General features: G+C 37.7%; 3 protein-coding genes across 8 annotated transcripts; all 3 read left to right on the forward strand.

Annotated features, from left to right (window-relative positions):
- Nucleotides 1-2,167: 2,167 nt before the first annotated feature.
- On the forward strand, nt 2,168-4,176 carry LOC132203390 (broad-complex core protein isoforms 1/2/3/4/5-like). Of its 5 annotated transcripts, none has more exons than XM_059631161.1 (5): nt 2,168-2,310; nt 2,773-2,975; nt 3,033-3,266; nt 3,357-3,480; nt 3,602-4,176. In XM_059631161.1, the coding sequence occupies exons 2-5, from the start codon at nt 2,787-2,789 to the stop codon at nt 3,664-3,666; spliced, it is 612 nt and encodes a 203-aa protein (XP_059487144.1). In that variant the 5' UTR covers nt 2,168-2,310; nt 2,773-2,786; the 3' UTR covers nt 3,667-4,176. The 5 variants fall into 5 exon arrangements, with proteins under 5 accessions (XP_059487144.1, XP_059487140.1, XP_059487141.1 ...); XM_059631157.1 differs by having other exon boundaries at nt 2,169-2,310; nt 3,357-3,546; XM_059631158.1 differs by having other exon boundaries at nt 2,276-2,390; nt 3,357-3,546.
- Nucleotides 4,177-4,517: 341 nt separating this feature from the next.
- On the forward strand, nt 4,518-6,613 carry LOC132203092 (tetraspanin-13). Of its 2 annotated transcripts, XM_059630561.1 has the most exons (7): nt 4,518-4,792; nt 4,850-5,017; nt 5,135-5,233; nt 5,295-5,426; nt 5,482-5,604; nt 5,809-5,909; nt 6,059-6,613. In XM_059630561.1, the coding sequence occupies exons 1-6, from the start codon at nt 4,664-4,666 to the stop codon at nt 5,881-5,883; spliced, it is 726 nt and encodes a 241-aa protein (XP_059486544.1). In that variant the 5' UTR covers nt 4,518-4,663; the 3' UTR covers nt 5,884-5,909; nt 6,059-6,613. The 2 variants fall into 2 exon arrangements, with proteins under 2 accessions (XP_059486544.1, XP_059486543.1); XM_059630560.1 differs by lacking the exon at nt 5,809-5,909 and having other exon boundaries at nt 4,520-4,792.
- Nucleotides 6,614-7,275: 662 nt separating this feature from the next.
- Nucleotides 7,276-13,220, forward strand: LOC132203139 (chorion peroxidase-like). The gene is made up of 12 exons (XM_059630671.1): nt 7,276-7,518; nt 8,060-8,282; nt 8,652-8,746; nt 9,299-9,799; nt 10,079-10,258; nt 10,536-10,732; nt 10,794-10,989; nt 11,352-11,845; nt 12,121-12,291; nt 12,360-12,558; nt 12,806-12,914; nt 13,052-13,220. Exons 1-12 carry the CDS (start codon nt 7,512-7,514, stop codon nt 13,131-13,133), a joined length of 2,454 nt encoding a protein of 817 aa, XP_059486654.1. The 5' UTR covers nt 7,276-7,511; the 3' UTR covers nt 13,134-13,220.
- The last annotated feature ends 25 nt before the right edge of the window (nt 13,221-13,245 follow it).

Raw genomic sequence — 13,245 nt, forward strand, 5'->3', positions numbered from 1 at the left:
GGACACGTCCTGCTTGGTAGGGCCTACTTAAGATTAATTAAATATGAAAGTTTTGTGTAGATTATGACTTACTGCAGTGGTCATAGTTGTGGCAATTGTGGTCGTAGACGTCGTAGTGCTAGAAGTTGTAATTGTTGTGGTACTTATCAAAGTACTACTTGTTACTGTGCTTGGAATTTCTGTTGTTGTAACATCTCCGCTTTTAATTGTTGCCTGGCTGCTATCAGAAGAAGAACCTCTGCTCGTTGTCGAACTGACCAAACTGTTAGAGGTAGTTGAAATTTCGTATGTTGTCAGTGGCTGGGTGCCAGTCGTTTCCCATGTTGGGCTTGAGGTAGGTGTTTTGACACTGGATTCTACAGAAACTCCAACTTTGGTGATCTCTGGAGGAGTGCTAAATTGATTTGTTTCTGTAGGCTCTGAAGTTGTCTCCAAACTTGGGGCGTCAGAAATTTCTTTAAAAATTGTTGATGTGTCTAACTGAGCTGATGAAGTGTCAGAAAAAATTTGGCCAGTGTCAGTTGGCTCATTTTTGACGACAGAAATTTTTGAAACAGTAGTGCTGCCCGTTTTGACGTTTGACTACTTTAAAATTTACAGATATTTATAATTATTATTTTTCTCATTTTTCTTTTTTGAAATCCTGCCTTGCGGCTTGTGAAATTAGTAGATTCTGAGCAGGACTTCATTCCGCAGCACCTGATAATATGATGCCTTTTTTTAAAACCTGGAAAACAACATAAGAAAAAGCCTTAATTTTAAATTAAAAATCAACGAGCCTCCGTTTCGAGGAAGGTTTAAAGTTCTCGGTGCTTGCCGACCAGTGCCATTTGAATTAAATTTCTTGTTTTTTGCTTTAGCTCTGCCTGTGTTGATCTGTGTTTATGCAATTAGTGAATGTTTTTAAACATTGTCCAAATTTAATTTAAAAGGTATACCAAAACCTGGATTACTACTATCACACTAAGAATAAAAAATATTCTTGAATGGAGCGCCATCCCTATTTTTTTTATGACTGAGCTGGTTGACGGTGGATGAGCGAGTGGTAAAGAAAATAAAGAAAAATGTTTACAAAATCATACAGGAAGAATATTTGCTGTGGAAAACCCATTTAATCACTATTGCAGAATTCCCCAGGACCTGTAAAATGTTTTTTGATACACAATTCACGCTGGTATGTTTATAAACTTCCGCTTTATTTGCGGCGTATAATAGTGGTGCATATGCATTCTGCTCTTGAAAAATATAATAAAATTTTTATAATTTAAAATTATTTTATTCAGGGGAGTAAATAAGAATGGGCTATCCGTTGAAATAATGTGAATAATCACATTTACATCTTAAAAGTTAGCACCAATAACTTTATTATGTAATATTATGAAACAAGAAATTATGTGTAAATAATCTGAATTAATCAACTGATATTATGAAGTAATAGTTTTAACTGTTCTGCTGGCGCGGTCTGAATGTGCAAAAACATGTTAAAAAAATGCTCCCGATACCACCTTGAGCTCTGCAAGAAGAGATTCACTCACTAAACCGTAAACTCTTATCCACATGCAATAAAGAAAAAAATTTAATAAAATTTTTTACTAAAATCATCTGTATGGATTATGAATGTATCAAAAGGTACATTGAGATGGGTTTTAATTGGTTTTAATGAAAAAATAAAATAAGCATATAATATATTTTTTGTAAATATTTTTTAGCACTATTATGCAGTCGTGTTGTTTATTAAATATTTTGACTCTTTAACACAATCAAAATGTTAATTCCAGATTTATCCCTATTTTATAACTAAGCTAATAATATATGACTAAGGAGTAATCAAATCGAATCAAATTTTCTAACGAGAAAAATATTTTTTTGTTCTAATTATTGCGAATTTAATTAAAAAACTGAAATAAACTCATTATTACTGCTAGGATTAAAAATTTAACTAATTAATTTTGTTCTAAAAAAATAAATTTAATAAATTTGTGACATACTCAAGATTTCATAAGTAAAAGCGGTTTAAGGAATAATTAAAAATTGCATGTCTATATCTGTTTATTCACTGCTGTATTTTCTGTATTAGAGCCAACAAAAGATCTCCTTGGGTCACTTGGGCCTTTTTGGCTCCAATTCTCGGAGAGGAATTTTCAATACACAGCAATCTCTGCCGACTCCACCAATCCAGACCAGAGCAACCGACAAATGAACAAGTCACAACAGAAACAGACAAGAACATACGCAGAGGTCGCACTTGTCTCAGGCAAGAGGCAAGCATCAGAGGAGACGACAAACGCGAGCGCAGAGCAAGTGAGCGCAGTGAGTTAAAAGATTATTTTCATATAAGTATTGAAAGTGCGACGTGCGTAGTGCGGCATAGTTGGATTTGCGGGTGGTCGGTAAGGATTTCTAGCTCTGATAATACAAATCGAAGGTGCCCAGAGGTTTTTTGTATCAATTTCTGAAATGATTTCACAAAAGTGTACATACATGTAAATCTTACGTGGCTTTCATTTACGCTGATTTACGCTGATGATGTTATGCTTTAATCATGCTGGATCAAGGGCCAGAATCTAGTTTGACCATATTTTTTGGCAGTTTAATATTTTAATATAATAAATTTATACGTACATTACATACATGAAATAAAATCTGCTTCTTTTAAATATTTTCAGTTTATGTATATTTTTTTTCAATTGAAATTGAGCCAAGCATAATGTACATTTTCTTCTCATAATGCATTTTTCCCCCAATAATTTTTGATCTGATTTTTCGAAACAGGTTAAATCATAGGGATGGAGGATACGCAGTACGATTACCATTTGGAATGGAGAAACCACTCCGAACAAATTTCTCACTTTTTGGCTGACATTGGACACACCAAAGAATTTGCTGATGTCACCCTGAGCTGCCAGGGCAAAAGTTTGGTCGCTCACAAGATCATTCTCTCGGCATTCAGCCCATACTTGAGAGAAATTTTCAAGGTAATTGAGTTTAAGTTAAGCCCTTTTTGTAAACTGCAGTGTGTGATATTCAAACAGGGCATCACTGCTACCAAAAATCAAGTTGTCGTTCTACCAGAATTGGACTATGATGACCTCAAGGCCATCATCTCCTGTATCTACTCTGGTGAGACGACTCTACCAAAAGGCAGACTGATGTCCTTCCTCAACACTGCTAAGCTTTTGGATATCAAAGGGCTTGCTTCTGGATCCTTCTTGTGTGAAAATGATTCCATTGATCCCTCCGATCTAATTTTCAATTCCAATCTTGAGGTAAATTTAAATGGAGGTGCCATAGTGTTGGATGCATTTTACCAAAATATTTTCAATAAAAAATTGTTCATTCCATTTTTTATTTTTTAGCCAGAGACTGAGAGGCCCGAGGAGAGCCCTCCTGATGCACACCCTCGAAGTCCTCGAAGATCAAAGAGATTAGAAATGCAATCCAGCAGTGAAGTCCCAACAGAAAAGTCTAAGAAGCCTAGAAGTGAGGAAAATTTCATCAAAAAGCAATACGAAAAATTTGACAGAAGCAAATGCACATTTGCTGAATGTAATTTGCGAGCTTTTTTAAGCTTTTTTTATTGACATTTAATTTCTGTTGGCAGATCTTCGGAGGCGTGCAGAAAACAGTAGCATTATTCATCATGAAGATATACCAAAGAGTGAATAATCCAATCAAGATTATGGGGAGAAATGTATGATTCTCTCAGGCCTCTCAAGTATAGAATAACGCCTTCAGTTCTCCCATTTTTCTTTAAAAAGTGCTCCTCTAACAATAAGAGAGCCCACACTGTTCATTATGATTTTGGATTTTTTGTTTCTTGCATTAGTACTTAATTGTTAATTAGAATGACGAGTGGATAGAGTGAGGCTACTATGGACCGATTACATAATTAAAGTGAAAACAGCTCATTTTTTAATCAAAGCAGAGATATCTGCTTCTTGAATGTACTAGCGTTTATTTAGTTTCATTCATTGCAGCATAAATTTCGTAATGGTTTTGGCAAACTTAATCTTATTCCAATTGACGAACATTGAAAAATTAGCTTTTTAAATGTATGACCTTCATCATTCTAAATTGTTTTATTGCTTGAACCAAATAAGAACCTTTTAAAAATTTTTAGAATGCATTAAGATTTGTAAACCCTGGACTTTTTTAATAAATGAATATCGTATTTTGATTATAGTTCACGAGCTTGAATTTTCAATACTCCTTTCATTTTGATTTTTTTGTAAAAAAAATTTCCTAAAATATTATAATAAACAAATCCTTTATTCCTTATTTGGAAAAAAACTCAGTTGTGTACTTAATTAAAAAATAATTATATTCCCACAATGTTAATGAGTGATTAATACAGCATTATATGTGGTATTTTTTTTTTTTTTTTATAAATTGCGATAAATTGTTCATGCCGCAAGGGCTTGAAGATTTTCGCGCTGCTTGCATTGATAGCAAAAATAGCCCTGCAGAGGCGCTGCAATCGCTCGCCTGTGAATTGTGAATCTGCGATCATATGTTTTATTGATTAGCAAGGCTGAGGGCTGAGTGAAAAAAGTTTCCTGCTAGGAACAACAAGTCCGGCCTTCTACGAGCGATCAATTCACTTCCCCCGGACGAAATTCGCACGGCCCGGGCTCGAACCGCTTCCTTCCGAGCGACAACTTGAATGCGAGACCCTTCGGAGGCGGCGGGGGAGCGACTTTTGGGCGGCCAGAGCAGAAAAAGCGGCCCCATCATGTGCGGCGGATTCACTTGTTCTAGAAATGCCCTCACGGCCTTGAATGTTATTTACATAGTAATTACTCCTTTGTTCGATTATCGTAATGCATTAAGTTCTAAATTTTCTCGACAGGTCGTGGCCTTCGTGCTGATCAGCGTCGCCGTCTATGGAAGGGCCTCGTCCTTGGTCACCGACCTGCCAATCGTCGGCGGCATTTTGGCATGCGGAATCATCCTGTTCATTGTGTCAATTGTGGGTCTCGTCGGAGCTCTGAAACACCACCAAGTCATGCTTTTCTTCGTATCCTTTACAAAGAAAAAAAATTGACCAAAAAAATTTATTTTGATTTTTGTTGTGCAATAATTTTTGTAAATTCAGGAGATAAGATCAGCTAGTTTTCCTTATATCTTTGATTAGTACATGCTTATTCTGTTCATGCTCTTCATTGTCCAGTTTGCCGTCGCCTGTGCCTGCTTGGCTGTCAACACCGACCAGCAGAAGCAACTGGCTGAAACGGTATTATAAATTATCTCCCCCGAGAGCCACTAGATTTTTACTTCTTTCATTCTCCACGCAGGGTTGGACAACTGTGCCTAATTCTGTGAAGTCCGACGTCCAATCGACTTTCACCTGCTGCGGATTCTATTCTGACCAGGGCACCACAAGTGCCACAAACGGCAGTCTTGGACACCCAGCCTGCAATGTCAAAGTACGAATTTTGTAATCCATTCAGTAAATTGAAAACTATAATATTTATTTTGTAGAACAACAAGTGCTGTGTGAACGACAAGTGCGATTGTCAGCCCTGTTTCGACAAAGTCGAGGCCAACATAAACAAGGCATTTAAAACTTGCGGAACGATCGGGCTTGTTTTCAGTTTCACCGAGGTGAGGAAATGTTATAATTGTTCGCATGTGTATGGTTCTGTTTTGATATTCTGTAAGATTTAATATTTAATTTAATCCAATAGTTGAAAATTATTGTATTTTGAGCAGAATCAAAGCAAATTTTTGTTGAAAATTGATTTTGTCCTGTTTAACTGAATGTAAATTACTAAACCTGTGGTGTGGTGTGTCCGGTTTGGGTTACAGTTCTTGGGTGTATGGCTAACTGTCCGCTATAGGAACCAAAAAGACCCTCGTGCCATCTCAAGCGCTTTCCTATAGTAGGAGAGGCGTGGGAGTACTTGGAGGTAAACTTTTGAAATCGACCAGTTGCCTTTTGGTTTTTGTTCGTTGCCACAATTTTGTTTTTGCTTTTTTGTAACTAACAAATTGCACGCTAAACTTTGCTTCCTACACCTTGCTGGATTTACTGAATTAATTAATTTTCTATGTCCAGTTGGTGGCCATATTCGTGGCATGGAGATACCGGAACCAGAGCAGAGGCCGACTACTTGAGACTGCAAGCACTCCCATCTTCTCCCCATACAGGCTGCACAGAGACTACGTAATGTGACACACACGCTGATCTCGCCTTGATTTTGTTTCTCGTTTTATCAGCAAAATATTCGACAAAGACTTATTTTGACATGAGCTACTTAACCAGTGCTAAGTAGACTGCGTGGGGCGTTACACGGATAGTTTGTAGCAAGATCATGTGATAATATCATGTAATTCTTTCATTTGTGATGATGGCAAACAATTATTGTTGTAACAAGACCATTCGAGCGGCTTCTAATTTTACGCTTTTCGATTCGATCGACTTCTTCTTTAACTGGTATAAATATAACAAGGAAAATCAAAAGAAAAACTTTTCTTAAAATTTGCTACTTTCAAGGTGCCAGAAAAAAATATTATTTTAAACTCAAAACTCAGGTGCTTGTTTTGCTCTACTTTCAAAATTGCCATCTATGCATTTTGATCAGTTGTAATTATTTATTCCTATTGGGATTTTCCAAAGAAAATTTTTAGAATTCCTTTTGCGTAATGTTTAGATTGTCTGTTTTAGTCACCTGTGCATTTCACTGCTTCCTAAAGTGGCAAACATTTTGATAGATATGTATGTCAGGGTCCAAATTCTGCAAAATATTTTACAATTTCCGCTTGCTCTAGAGCTCTCTTGTAGCCTACTACAAATACACTATGTCTCTCTTGTGTGTAAATAATATACAATATGTAAAAGCATAAGGTTAATTTTTAGAGCTTACAAGGAGTACACAGACAAGTTTTTGAGATTTAACCGATTGCTCTCAGTTACCATGTATATTTTTATGCGTGTATTTGGATTAAGCAAATTTGGGCTCAAATTGAGAAAAATAAATCAATTATTAAAGGTATAATTAAGCACTGCTTGTGGCAGTGGTCAAAGTGTAGAGTTTAGCAATTCATGTACCAACTGAATTATATAGCCTGTGCTGAATTAAATAAATGATAACTACTATCAATGTGTGCAAATCCAAAGAGCTTCATTTTCAATTCTAAAAATGCCGCAAACAGGTTTTCACTCTTGCTAATTAAACTCGGCTTAACTGGTGGGGAAGCGTTATATGAAATGTATCTCAATGCAAAAAAATGAGTTGCAATATCGCAGGATGGGCGGCGAGTTGAGACAGGAGTGGAGGAGCAGCGGCCCGAGGTGATACTTCTTTACTAACAGTTCTCTCACCAGTTCTTCTTTTCCTGACGCAGAGAAGAGTTCATCATAATTAAAGGCGGCTAATACAGCCTCGACCTGCTCACCGAGTGTTTGAGATTGCTGCGGTGCCGCTATAGAGTAATCAGCATGCTCAAGATCAAGAAAACTGCGGAGCTTTAGTTTTAACATAATATCATCTTCAGCAATTTTAAAAATTATGTCAGGTATATGTATATAGAAAAATTATATTTCTTAGCACTAAGCATGTCCTAACCAACTTATTGTGGAGGGCTGTGCACTTCTTCTAATAATAATTTAATAACATTTTAATATTATTTAATACTTTTACCGACTTTTACAATATTTTTAATTTTTTTTTTCAGATATTTAGTGCATATACAATTTTTATTCTAAACTATTTTGATTTTAATGATTGCTAGAAAGTAAAATTAACATTTCCCTCCGCCTAAAATTAATCTGATGATTAACCCTTTGAATTTCAAATGACAGAGATTGGCTGTCAGTGTTGACCGGTCTGACAGCTTGTGGCAGCTTCATTCTAATTACGTCACTCACAGGTCAAACGTACGATTTGACCGGGGAAGGTCGCTTGACTTCTTTCTTCTCCACGCGCTCCACGTCAGGACAAGCGAAATTATTAATTCGCGCTCGCCGGCTCGCCATAATCGGAGGAGCTATAATAGATTGCGCACTAGCTTGAATAAAAACATTTCCTTAAAAGTCGCGCTTATAACTGTTTTGCAGGTGCGAAATCTTTTGTCCTGCTGCTGGTGGCGGCCTGCGTGACTGCTGGTCAGGTCGCGGACGAGTCGTTTGTGTTTCCCACAGAGGAGAGCACCACGGAGTTCGAGGAATCGATCACAATTAATAATAAAGAATCTTTATCTCCTCTTGCGAAATGTGTCAGCGAAAATGAAATGTGCAAGCCACCGTCGAGATGCGCCCTTTTTTACGCTGATGAGGATGAGTAAGCAACATTTTTTACTAATTAAAATATTTATCCACCTCTACATTTTATTTTCTATTGTAACCTCACATCACTCACATGCATGAAAATATATTATTTTCAAGATATTGTTGGGTGTTAAAATTAAACCAACTATTAATTTTATTTAATAACAATTAAAAAGACTAATCCCCAATTATTTCATTCGTTTAATTAATGTCAAGATAGAAATTAAATATTATTAATTGACTTTCCCTCCGTTTTCGGGGTATATAATAATTGTTCCGCGGAGGTTAAAAAATTCGAATTATTAAATTGAAACTGAATTTCCGCGTATTGTGTTGCATGCGCAGCTCATGGATAAATCAAGAAAATTATTTCAAATTACAGGAGTAAACAATTGCAGTCGTGCATTCTCAGCCCTTTGAATGAAACAGCCAATGCCACTTTTGGCTTGTGCTGCGAGGACGTTGTCGCGAATAGACGTAAGTATCTTACCAAAACCTTTCTGATTTGTATGGCTCCCGAAATTTGAAATTCAATTACCTCTCATTATCTTATAGCAGCAATTCTGTCCCGACACGTTCCGACCTAACGAACAAAAACAAAGCTTTTGAAAAGTTTACAAATGTAAGGAAGTTTAAATTTTTTGAGTTGAATTGTAATGAATTGTTATTAAATTAATATTTTATTAACTTCGCAGAAAGAGTCGTGCTTAAAAATATCCCCGCTTTCATTTAAAATTCTCTCAAGCTTTTAGCAATTACATTGGATAATAAATTCCAACGCTAAAATTTAAGGCTTAAGAAATTCACTAAAAATTTTACCAAATTTAATTTATTTGTCTTTCATTATGTAATTTTCTTAATCAAAATTCAATAAGAAATCTTAATTTTATTTGATATTAATTATCTGATTGTTTTTGGTGTATTATTTTATTATCTTTTTATTTAGATTTTTCTAATAAAATTTGAACTTCAGACTGAAAAGTGCATGTGATTATAATTATGTTAATTTAAAAATACACACGATTTAAGTGGATCAAAGTCTGCCAGCTGTGGCAATTGAAGTCGACACGACCTACAACACTGGACCTGAACTGAATTTTGTGAGCGCTGACGACCTCACTGCCAGCTCGGACAATGGCATGTCCTTCAAGGAAAAACTGGAGAACTTTGAGAACAAGGTGCTGCCAGATATGGGCATCAAGGTGGAGAAAGACTCACCCTCGGCCGGCCACCTGAAGGTGTTCAACACGACGGCGGAGGCGCGCGAGTTGGCAGTGCAGGCGCTGCAGCTCGCGGCGGCCACCAGCGCCCTGACCAACCGCCTCGGCATCGCCAACCCCAGCGGTGAACTGCGCCAGGTCGGCGTGCAGAGCACCCAGCTGGGCCAGTCATGCCCCCCGTTGCCCAACTGCTCGCCGCGCCTCAGCAAGTATCGCATCCACGACGGCACCTGCAACAATCCCAGGCGGTCGTGGGTCGGCAGGGCCACCAGTCCTCTGCAGAGGTTGCTCCCAGCCCACTACGATGACGGTAATGATTTTTTCCCCACTCAAATCCTTTTTAGTGTAAAAAATACAGATCACAATAAGACTAAATGTTGCTGTTTGAAAAATAATATTGAATGAATGAACAGTGTGATATGATTGTCTTAAATTCAGAGTGTCTTCATTTACAAGTTTTATAGGTGATTTTAAAATTTCAACTGCATTTATGAGCTATGAAACGGCTGATTTTGAGAATTAATGAAGTGCTTTTTTTAAATCACAGTTAAGTTGATTGCTGATAAACTCAATAATTTTGTTGTTAAAGGTATTCAAGTGCCACGATCTGCGCGAGACGGCGGCCCTCTGCCTAGTGCGCGCCAAATCAGCTTTATTTTGTCCACTGACGGCAACAGGGCCCCACTGGATCGCAGGTTATCAGCGCTGGTCGCCGATTTTGGCCAGTTTTTGGACCACGATGTCGTGCAAAGTCCATCTTTTCAGTTGCGTAAGGCCATTTTTTCCGCTTAATTATATTTAATAATTCATTTCTTGCATCAATGAGCTTTGTGTTTTTATGTTAGAAGATTATAATATAATTTCAATATCAAAAGCATTTTCACATAAAGAAAACTTATATAATCTAATCTTATTTTTAAACTTTTTCTTAAATAAATCTGAAAAAAAAGATAAATAATTGAAATTAATAAACCTTAAATTGATAATTATATATGCTGTCAAGCAATAAAAAATTGTTGTAAAATAAAAAAATTCTATTTTATTAGGTGGTGGAGGCGGCATTCAGTGCTGCACGCAGGACGGCTCTGCTCCTCTTCCGCCGCATCAGCGTCATCCACAATGCATGCCCATCGAGATTCCCTTTAACGACCCGTTTTTCTCGAGGTTTCGTCAAGGTTGCATGAATTTCGTCCGCACCATGCCCGCTCTGACGCACAACTGTTCCCTCGGGGCAATTAACCAAGTAAGAAAAACTCAGAAAATCGGCTTTTCCTCTTCAACTAAAATCGTATGCGCTTCTTTAGATGAATTCTGTTTCGCACTGGCTGGACGGCTCAATGCTCTACGGCTCGGACGGACAAACGGCGCGAAATTTGGTCGGACCCCGAGGGACCCTTTTAAGCTCTGGGAACAGAGGATCAGCAGCCCTGCTGCCTTCGCAGAGCGGAGGGTGCACGCAAAGGGGTCCTAATGAAAATCCAAATTTTTGCTTTGCTTCAGGTAACTCATAAAAATCTAACAATAAAAAGTTTGAAGAAAATTAAAACTTCTATTATATTTTATGTTTCTACACAGACTGAACAATCCAAGTTAAACTTCTTAGTAATTTTTAAACTAAAACAAAAATTTATTTTGAAAAAAAATTAAATAAAATTATTTTTAAGTGACAGGCGCCCAAGATTTGTTTCTCTTAATATCAGAGGCACACAAATTTTACCGTTTTATGGACTAAAATTAGATCGTTTTTTGACGAATCTAATTAAATTAATTTTTTTTCAAAATTAAACTGTTTTTTATTTAAAATGTTAAATTGCTGTTGTTTTTTTACATAAATTATTTTAATGATTTTCTTGACTGTTTAGGAGATTCGAGAGTAAACGAACAACCCCTGCTGAGTTCTCTGCACACCCTGTTCATGAGGGAGCACAACAGGGTGGCTGCCATCCTGGCTGGAATGCACCCCGAGTACAGCGACGACGCCGTTTACCAAGAGGCCCGACGCATCGTCGTTGGCCAACTGCAGCACATCGCCTACAACGAGTTCCTGCCGGTGGTGCTCGGCCGCCGCTTCATGGAGACCTACGGCCTTCTACCCCTCGCCTCCGACTTTTCCACCGACTACAACTTCAACTACGACGCGTCCATCACCAATGAGTTTGCTGCCGCCGCCTACAGGCTCCACACTCTTGTCCGAGGCGATCTGCGACTCTCCACTGCATCGGGCGAGTCGCGCCTGCCACTCAGGGAGACGCTCAACAGTCCTCAGGTGCTTTTCTGGCCAGACGCGGGCGACGCTCTGCTTGCTGGACAGTGCGGCAGACCCCTGGGCGCTTTTGACCACGTTTTCAGTGAAGAGGTAGGACATGATTTTGCTTTAAAAAGTATTGTTATTGTAATTACTATCGATCATGCTAATTTCACATTTAACTAATTTCTTAATAAAATTCCATCAAAGCTAAGTTATTAGCTCTGATGAATTTTTTTAGTTACTAGACAATGTATATTATTAAATTGGGAAAATATTATTCAACATATTCATGAATTGTCCATAACTTCATGCGGCATGAAAAAATATGACATGTACTTATTAATTTGATGTGTACCCGAAATATGAATGAATTTTTTTTCCAGCTAACTCAACACCTTTTCCAAGGCAGGGGTAGTTTTGGCCTTGATATTTTGAGCCTGAACATCCAGCGCGGGCGCGACCACGGTCTGCCTGGATACAACTCGTACCGGAAATTGTGTGGTCTAAAAAGGGCGCGAGACTTCACCGATCTGACAGATACAATCAAGCCGGAGGTGGGAAAGACATTAATCTTTTGTTTCGCGAGGGCTGTCAAGTTGTTAACCCACCTCGAAATTTGCAGGCTCTGCAAGTTTTGCGACGGATCTACCGGAGCGTGGATGACATTGATCTCTATGTCGGTGGCATTTCCGAAAGAAGGTCGTCCGGGGCTCTTTTGGGACACACGTTCTTGTGTCTTGTTGGTGACCAGTTTGCCAGATTGAAAAAGGGTGACCGCTTCTTCTACGACCTGGGCAATCAGCCTAGCTCGTTTACCCTAGGTATTAATTAGAATTAATTAGTTTCAAAAGTTAAGACTGAATTTGTTAAAAAAATATTTTTTTATTGTACTTCCTACTTGTGAAGAATCAAGATATTTTCATTTATTTTAATTAATTCAAATATCTAGCAATTAAAAAAATGTGTATTTTCTTAGTCAATTAAGCCTGAACAAGTCAGCCCCAAATATAATAATTTTGATTGCGTTTTTAGCAATTATTGATTTTTTTAAACTAAAACTTTTTTTAGAGCAACTGAATGAAATCAGAAAGACAAGTCTGGCCAGAATAATTTGTGACAACTCGGCCGGCCTTACTCGGATTCAGCCACTTGTGTTCTGGCAACAGGATGATTCCAGGTACAGATGGGGTGCATGTGAATGCTGGGCACGTTTCCAATCCGATTTCGTTTTTTTTATCCTGTGTAGCCGCGACAAGGGAATCGAGCAAACTAGCTCTCGTAATAAAAATACCATACATACGCTCTCTGTTTCAGAAATCCTATCGTCTCTTGTGATTCTTCGCTGATTCCGCGAGTTAGCTTGGATGCTTGGATCAGAGAAGTCCCAGATTCGTGAAAAAAATACAAAAATTAGTAGAAAATATGGCAATGAAAACTCATCTTATTTAAAATAAAAGGACATAATTATATTTAAAATATTTTTTTTTTATCAACGATGGACTAAATAA

The sequence above is a fragment of the Neocloeon triangulifer genome, unplaced genomic scaffold (genome assembly GCF_031216515.1).
Source record: "Neocloeon triangulifer isolate White Clay Creek 2 clone unplaced genomic scaffold, ASM3121651v1 ptg000017l, whole genome shotgun sequence".
In the NCBI taxonomy this organism is placed as follows: domain Eukaryota; kingdom Metazoa; phylum Arthropoda; class Insecta; order Ephemeroptera; family Baetidae; genus Neocloeon; species Neocloeon triangulifer.